The sequence below is a fragment of the Anopheles marshallii genome, chromosome 3, assembly GCF_943734725.1.
Source record: "Anopheles marshallii chromosome 3, idAnoMarsDA_429_01, whole genome shotgun sequence".
NCBI classification, from domain to species: domain Eukaryota; kingdom Metazoa; phylum Arthropoda; class Insecta; order Diptera; family Culicidae; genus Anopheles; species Anopheles marshallii.
In genome coordinates, this window is record NC_071327.1 from 56,977,012 (window position 1) to 56,985,669 (window position 8,658).

The following is an 8,658-nucleotide window of genomic DNA, read 5'->3' on the forward strand; positions in this document are numbered from 1 at the left end:
GCACATCCCTTTCCTCAACACAACCGACGGGTTAGAGAGAGATCGTAAAGGTGATGCTATAAAACGGAAATCATAAAAATCATCTCCAGCGAACGGGTACGACGAACCGACAGGACAAGGATAGCATCTAATCCTTGCCAATCATAATATTCGCCATAAAATCGGAATCCTTTTCCCGAACCGAATGATTCACACCGAAAGTGTTTACCTTCTGCCCGGTACCGGCACTGTCCTCCACCAGGAAATGGTTGGAAAGAGTAACTCATTTATGGCAAGCAGTTAGTGCCAAAATTTCATTCTCACCATCCCTTCCATCTATCTCGTTCTGTTGCCAATTTCAACTCGTGTGTGTTTTGTTAAAGACTCGAGCCTCAAACAGAAAGGATGCGACCGTCAGCCACCGGCTTAAAGGATTCTATGGTCGCTCGCTCGGTAAAGGTGAATCCCTTAGCCGGAGGGGTTTACGATTTAATGAGACATTCGCAAATAAAAACTTGCCAAACCAAAGCGGCAAAGGAAGAAAAAGGACTCGGGAAAAATGGGAAAGCCTCGGCGAAGGATACCCATCCCGGTGAAAGGGGAAAGAAAGGCATGCTTCTTCTACGGCACAGGAAATTTGCATGTGCAACCGTGCGAGTGAGAGCTCTGTCTGTGCCAAAAACGATGCAGAAAGGACTTTATGAGCACCGCTTCCTTCCATAAAGCGGCTGCAATTTGGCGTGCAAGGAACAAGCCACATAAAAAGGGAAAAGAATCCTTTGCGAATTGACACATGCGTGTCGGGAAGGAGTGCCTCGGCTCGGGGAAGAAAAGTCCTTGGCTATCCTTTCGCTTTTACTGCACCGGGTAACGTTGGGTTGAGTGGAGAGACATGCAGGCCCGAAGAAAAGGGCTTAATGAATTCATTTGCAAATTTATGGTTCGTCCATTGTGACTTTCGGCACACGTTTGTGCTCGGTGCAAAAGCTATTGCTGGTTGTAATTGTGTCTGAGCGTTTTAGCCCTTACAGTGTGTGCATGTGTGCAGGGTTGCCCATTCCGGTTCGGAATGCACCGGAGTATGGTGTGAACTGAGCAGCCTGGGATTGACATGGATAAACCAATCATATCAACAATGCATGGAATTGGACTTTTAGCGAATTACCTGGCAAACAGTATTGTAAAGGCAATGAGCATGATCAAAGTATGAAGGGATTCTACGCCTAATAAAGGTGCTAATAATTCTTACAATAGTAACTCTATAAAGTGTCATCTATACACTTACATGATTTTTAATTGAATTTAAAATTAATTTCATCTATTTCTAAAGCAACTATAAATTTTTTCTCCAAGTTTTTGCGAGCAGAAGCCTCGATAAATATCTTAAATTTTCACCAATGATTCTGTTTCTGACAACAAATCAATTAAGTTGATGTTGATCTCTTTTTGATTAATTTCTAGTTTTGGAAGAAAGAATGAGCGTTGGACAAACTTTGAATGCAATCAATGTACAGCACTGTATCTCACAATCTTTAAATCTCATACTTCGATTTTTTCCGTGTCATATTTGTGAAAAATTGTTAAAATTTCGTCCAACGGTACACGGATATGTATACCAAGTTTTTGAACTATTTCCCAGCTCTGATGCATAGGAATATCAAATACATAGAACACATTGGCAAACCTGCGACCTTTTCCTTTACGTTTTCCAAAGTCACACCCGAAAGGGTTAAGAAAAAGGAAGCATTCGAAAAACCGGTAGCCAAATGTTGGTACTGATCGGCTTGCTGATAGTTTGATTGCAGCTCGTGCATGCACTGGGACATTGCACTGAGAACCACTTTTATGGAACACCACGAGCGGCAAGCGGCTGTCAACCCTTTTGCTGCTGGCAGCAGAAACAGACCGATCCTTTCTACCGCAACCCTTTCGTTCCGTGGGGCGAACGTTCGCTACCGGCTAAAGTCATCTCTGCCCTCCTGGAGGCCTCACTTCCCTAATGGAGCGATCGTAAAAATGTGTGCAGCACCGGCCACGATCTCGGATTAGCCGCAGCCCGTTGGCAGATATTTAAATTAGAAAAGAAAGGGGTTAACAGGATTAGCACCGTTTAGGGCAATAAAGACGGACGACCGGGGAAAACGTTGCGTGCGTACGTCCGCAACCAGCAGCGTCGTCCTGGAGCAAACAACGGACACGACCAAAGGGGGCGGCAACAGTGTCGGTACCAGGGAACCGGGCGGCAGGATTAAGTCAAAGCATTGCCGATACGATCGCACGCCGTGTTCCATCTTAGCGTACCGGGGGTTAGGTGTCGGTTGCAGCCCGAAAAAACAGATCCTTCTACGATCCGAAAGGGGTACCGGAATGGAACACGCCTCAAAGGGTTGCCAGTGAGCGGTGGAAGATCACTGCCGTTTTTCGGATGCGAATCTAATTATTGACACACTGGCCATAAACGTAAACCGGCCCAACAACCCGGTTTGCAGGCGAAAAACAGCGACCAATGCTCTACCAAATTCCTGTGGGACGTACCCAACGGGAGGAACCTGTTTATGATGGCTTTATGCGGCAGCATTTGTGGATGAACGGGTTAATCCTATTATTATGACCCCACGGCCGTTCAGCGTTAATCCTTTTTGCGTCCTCCCTCCCCCACAGCCCCTTGCAGCGCGTCTCCGGCCCCGTGAAATGTCCCGATGAGCTAGTGCCGGTGTCACCTTTATTACCCTACCGTTTGCATTCTTGCCCGTCCAAATCTCATTAAAATTAAGAAAACTCTGCCAACTATCGGTTGCCACCGAACGGTCCGATCTTGGTTGAAACTGCTGCGATAACCCTTTTCTACGGTAGCCGAACACGTCGTTAAAAGGATTATCTCTTTATGGGTTGGGTTGCCACCGAAACCGCGTCCCGGGATATTTAGACCAGTGGAGACAAACACCAAAGGATGCAGTGCGACATTCTGAAATGGCTGGACAGTTTGGACGCGATAGTGCGTTTATGGAGCAGGAGCGCATTTCTCAGGATGCTTGGACGATCGGATGAAACCAACAGGTTTGATTGGTTGGACTCAAATAGAAATATTTCTTTTATCGTGAATCTCGATAATTGAACAACCTTTTCGAAGATGATTGTTCCCGAATGAAAGGAATATTAAATAAAAATATATCGTGATCCAGTGGAGCGTTTGATAATTATGGCGGATTAAAGAAAGCAGAAAGAGTGAGTTATTTTTAATTACACACCGATGGTACTAGCTTTTTTTTTGTTGAAAATCAGAACGATAACTCCCAACCGTTTTGTGATACTGAAATTTCAAATTTAGGTTAATACACAGGGAATTAAATTGTGGTCTCGTTTCATCTGCACCGTAAACTATAACAACTCAAACCCATCACTGCTTTTCATTTAGGACACGCCACTCATCGCGAAATATTCCCGGACTAATGAAGTCATGTTTTTCAACAAACTTCCAAACCAAACCTTCAACACGCGCGTGCGTTTCAAGCGACCGAAAATGACATCAAAACGAACGAACCTGATGTCATCCGGCGGCAGCGTATCGACCACATGTGTGCGGGTGCCTTCAGACATAAACAAATGGCGCAGCATCGGAATGCCGAACGACTGGTACGGCTCGTCAAAAACCCCCCATAATGATCTCATGTAGCAACATGTTTTCCACATGACTTGCGCCTGATGGCTGTGAGTTCTGTCGTATGCAAGAGTGACGGGTACTGGAATAATGTGTAAAGGACCGTTTTTAGCGTTTCAAATGCTACAGTGTGTGAAGACTCTACAAACGTCTCTTGAGAACAAACGACATACAAAAGCATAGATCAATCCAGAACGCATTTAAAAACATTGAATTCGCTGTCTGGTCATAAATTTAAAACCAATCGCACTCGGTAGAAAAAAAAAGAAACATCTGTCCAGCGATTCTTAATCAATTACCAGGCCCGCTTACCGGTAAACGGTTGCGACCATAGCCCGAAAAGTGTCCTTTTGTGACATTCGCAGCCCACGATTCTTGAAACCAAAAAACTTACTGGAACGACCCGTGTTCAACAACCCAAAACTAGTGTCCTACAGGCGAACAACAGTGGAACATTGTTGAATTCCAATCCAAACACGCAGCATAGTTTCATTCAATAACCGTCTCAAAAGGCAAGCGGGTGTACGAGTAATTGTGTATAATTTTCCCATCTCACGATCCTTGGGACTATGCGTGGGTTTTTTTTTGTTTTCTTTCCCTTAACATAATGCCTCTTAACCTTACACGACAAAAAAGAAAAATAGAACGGGTGAGCGAAGGAGTTTCGACTACGAATTGCATCCTTCTTGATCCTTTGCACGCTTTATCAAAGCATGCACAATACAATCGATCTCACGTAAGGATATCGATCCATTCTTCGAACGGCCTTTCGCGATTGTCTAAAAAAGGACCCCTCCTTCAGGGGATGACACGCACCTTCACAGTGCTCGGATAGTAGTGTAAAACCCTACCCAACAATGCCCATCGCAAATGCGTCCCAAATTGGTCCCGCAGTGTGTAACTTTGCTTTTTTGCGCGTGTCTTGAGCAAGCGACTCAACCGATCGGGCCCTATTTGAACGGCATGTCTTAGTAGAGGGTCTTCTGATTGTTTCTTTATTCTTCTCGAGTCCCGTTTCGGTACAATGTGAACAAGAAAGCACGGCAGTTCGATCCGCTTTCTGTTCGGGTTCGAAGTCTCATTGAAGCGCTTTTAGAAGCGCTTTGTAACGCTATTAATGCTACACAATTCATTCACTCCGCACACCATTCAAACGGGATGCGTTTTTTCCAATCCCATCCCGGACCGTCTCAAATGCGGGCCATATGCGTCATCGTTATAGTGTGTTGTTGTTGAGATCGGGTGCACTGTTGAGGGAAGAACTTACCAGGGGCAGCTTGACATCGGCCAGTTTGCCGTTGAAGCGCTGAAAAATGCCTGCCCAAAAGTTCATCCGCCGCTTTTCGGGCATTTCGGCCATCGCGATACCGTTGTTGGTGATGTTCAGACACATTAGTGGTACGTCTAGATTTTCCGCCACATTCGGCTGAGGTTCCCATCGGAAAGGAATGCTCGCGTCGGGAGTCGACTGTTGCGGTGTTGGATCACTGTAGCGTGCAAAGTTGGTCCAGAGACGAACCATCGTGTTCCGCAGTCCGTACGCTCGATCCGTTTCCGGCACTTCCGTGCGTAACAGTGGCGAGCTGAAAAGGTAGTACACCTCGTCGATGTGTGCCGCCCCTTTCATAGTACCCAGCGACATGATCGCTTTGCCCTTGTTCAGCAATCCATCGAACGCGAATCGGTAACCGAAGAACTTCGATCGGCGTTGGTGACGCGCCCACAGTTCCACCGTCATCCGGTACGCGAGCAGATACTTGTCAGTGAATACATCCGTCAGTTGGTTCAGTGTGTCCCGGCTGACCGGCCGCGAACCGAAATAGAATTCCCGAATCTCTTCACCCAGCGCGCGAGCTTCTGGTGAAAAGTAATCCAGCGCCACGGTCCGTGGAATAAAACGCTCCGGTTCAGCATTATACGTGGCCAGGGTTTTGATGGCGTCGATCAACACCATCATACCGTCACGCTCGTTGTACCCGAGTATGATCGGGATGTCCATCGAGTCGGGCTCGCTAAGAATCTCAGTCGGGTGACGAGTGATCAACGCATCCACCGAGTCAGATCTCTCAATCACCGGCAGAAAAGGGATTTGAAATAAGCGTTCTACCGCTTTTTCGCGTTCGGTCAACACCAACGGTTGCAACTCAAACAGCTTGCGAGCTGGTGCATTTCGCAGTATCTCATACACCTCCACATCTGTGGCCGGATTATGGCCCAACAACTTTGCCAATCTGCGTGCCTTTTCCTCGGGCTGTTCCTGGAACGCAAACTCCGTGTAAATGGAACCACTCTGCAGAATCGCCTTGTGAAAGTAGCGCTTAGACTCCGGCGAAAGGCAGTGGAAGTTGACCGCAATCGCTCCTGAGCTTGCGCCGAATAGCGTCACATTGTTCGGATCTCCACCAAACACAGCAATGTTTTCCGATATCCAACGCAGTGCCGCACGCTGATCCTTCAGACCTGCGTTACCCTCAACGCCAGCATCCGGCAAACAGAGGAAACCGAGTACGCCTAGCCGATAGTTGAGTGTCACAACGATCACACCTTCTTGTACTAGGTAGTTTGGAAGGTAAAGTGAACTGTCACCGTGACCTCCAATAAGTCCACCACCGTGGATAAACACCATGACCGGCAGTGGTTCCGGGTCATCACGTTTGCCTAGTTTCGGTGTGTAGATGTTTAGAAACAAGCCGTCCTCAGAGCCACTGATATCCTTGGACAGTACGTCCAACCCTAGGCAGTTGCTGCGCTCCCGTGTACAATCCAGATAGGACACGGCAAACTTCTCCAACGGCATTGGCGACTTGAAGCGAAGCTGTCCAACGGGTGGCTTCGCGTACGGTACACCCTTGAAGTAATAGTAATTCTGTCCATTTGGAAGTCTATCGCGCACGCCATAGATCGAACCTTGCTGCACTTGGACGCATATCCTTGTGATCGGCTACAAAAGTGACACAGAAGATACAAAAAAGTGGACAATCTGCTGTATTGTAGTCGCAGTAATGAAAAGTTAACTAACCATGTGCTTTTCAGCATCAGAGCCAGTGCTCACGTTCTTCCACCCCATCAAAGGTGCACTACGCATAACCATGATGGTTTGCTGCTGTCACGTCCAGTAGCCCCAAGCTCCAAAATACCTTCGCTATGATACAAACAAACGACTCTGCGTCACCTACGGTTCACACAATACTGATCGCGATCGCGCTTATTACAAGGCCATTTATCAAATGCTGACCGCTTCCCATGTGTACCCAGTTTTGAATTTTTAATCACACCCAAACCGATCAAAACGGCTTCCAAAATTTTGAACTTCTCAAAACCAGCAACCTCGTAGGTTACAGTGTAACTTTTCGTTGCTCACCAAAGCCGACAGCGTGCAGGTATGCAAATCTACCTAACCTTCCTGCGCGATGGTGCGTCGACTGGGCGAAAGGGCAAACATTTATTTGCATTCTCAAACGTGCAAACGTGGGGTTAGGCATTGCTTTATTGAACCCTTGCCAAATTTTCGACCCAAAAGTGTTTTACCCGCACAGCACCGTAAGTGCAATACCGTACAGAATTTTGCATGGGAACAGTTATTGCAGACATGGCCCATCTGCAAACGGTACCCCGCGGGCCTTTGATGCGAAAAAGAAAGGATGCAATTTTTTTTCCCGCTGAAAGGATTCAACAAAACAAGGGTAAAAAACAGTTAGCTTGTCGCATGGTGGACTTGCAGCTTGGCAAGTGCTTCCGACTGCTGGATGGCCGGAGATGCGCATTGAGTGATGTTTGTTTTATAAGATGCCATATCGCAAGGGTGAACGGTACCCGTGCCAATTGAAAGTACCTCTTTTTTGGCGCAGGAAAAGGATTCAATAAAGTAAAGGATGCAACCCCGTTAGTTTGACGCATGGCAAATGCGAATTGCTGTTTGGGTTCAACAGGAAAGAGAGGAATATTGGCGACGTATTTTTACGGTACCAGTGCAGATTTTTTTTAAAGCTTTGCAGACTTTGAAGTATTTGCAAAAAAGGGTAAAGTGCAGTTATTTTGTCGCGTGGAAGCATATGATCTTTCGTTTGGTTCGTGATGGGTTTTGTATGCTGTAATTGGAAAGGGTGTTTGGTAATGCACTGCAATAGCTTTTAGCTATGATAAGTGGGTGCGAAGCAATAAAAATGCAAAAATTGGCAAAGGTTTGAGTACAGTTAGATTGGCACGTGACGGTTTTAAACTTTGGCACTATAGAAAGAGCATAAAAAGATAATTGTGCGGGGTGCTGTGCGACTGTTTACAACATTGCATGAATTCAATGCGAGATATTTTATTTAAAACGAATATTTGGGTACTTTATAAAACCTGTCCTTACTTCATGATCAATTTCATCTCACCATTGAGACCAAACTTACCTGTAACTGATACAACCTTCAGAAACACTTAACTGCACCAATTCATGGAACGAGAATATTCGTACTAATACGGGAGCTCAATTTGTCGCTAAAAGGATCATTCCCGTCACGCAAAACGCACCCGGAGATGGATTAAAGAATGTTTTAAAAAATCCCTTGGAAAAGCAACCGACAAAAAAGCACGGCCCAGCTAAAAAAACACCGAAAATGCCGTACAATCAATTTTAAATAATTATTTTCTTTTCTATTTGCTCAACTTATTTATTAATTTTCTGCTTTCACCGTGCGGCTGCGAGCGGGTGCTGCTTTGCTTCACTGCGATTTGTCCCATAATGGGACTACGGTACCCCAAAAGGGCAAGCTGCTGCTGGATAATTGTAGCGTATGAAAACGAAAAACAAATCCCGAACGATCGGATCGGCCCATTGAAATGACGGAACGGTCCCAAACCGCAGCCGGGCGGAAAGGAAAATCAATTAACAATAATTTGCCGTGTGTCTTTTGCTGATCTTTTGAGACGATTTAATTGTCTCCTTGTTGTTGGCCGGCACGCCACTCCGTTCACATGTGGTGGCTACTAGCAAAATGCTTTGTGACGATCCTTCCATTGTCCCAACCCGGAACGCT

At 46.1% G+C, this 8,658-nt stretch overlaps 1 protein-coding gene across 1 annotated transcript; it reads right to left on the reverse strand.

Annotated features, from left to right (window-relative positions):
- Positions 1 to 4,853: 4,853 nt before the first annotated feature.
- Positions 4,854 to 6,728, reverse strand: LOC128713753 (esterase B1-like). The gene is made up of 2 exons (XM_053808619.1): positions 6,657 to 6,728; positions 4,854 to 6,578 (listed from the first exon to the last, which is right to left on the reverse strand). The coding sequence occupies exons 1-2, from the start codon at positions 6,726 to 6,728 to the stop codon at positions 4,854 to 4,856; spliced, it is 1,797 nt and encodes a 598-aa protein (XP_053664594.1).
- Positions 6,729 to 8,658: the final 1,930 nt, after the last annotated feature.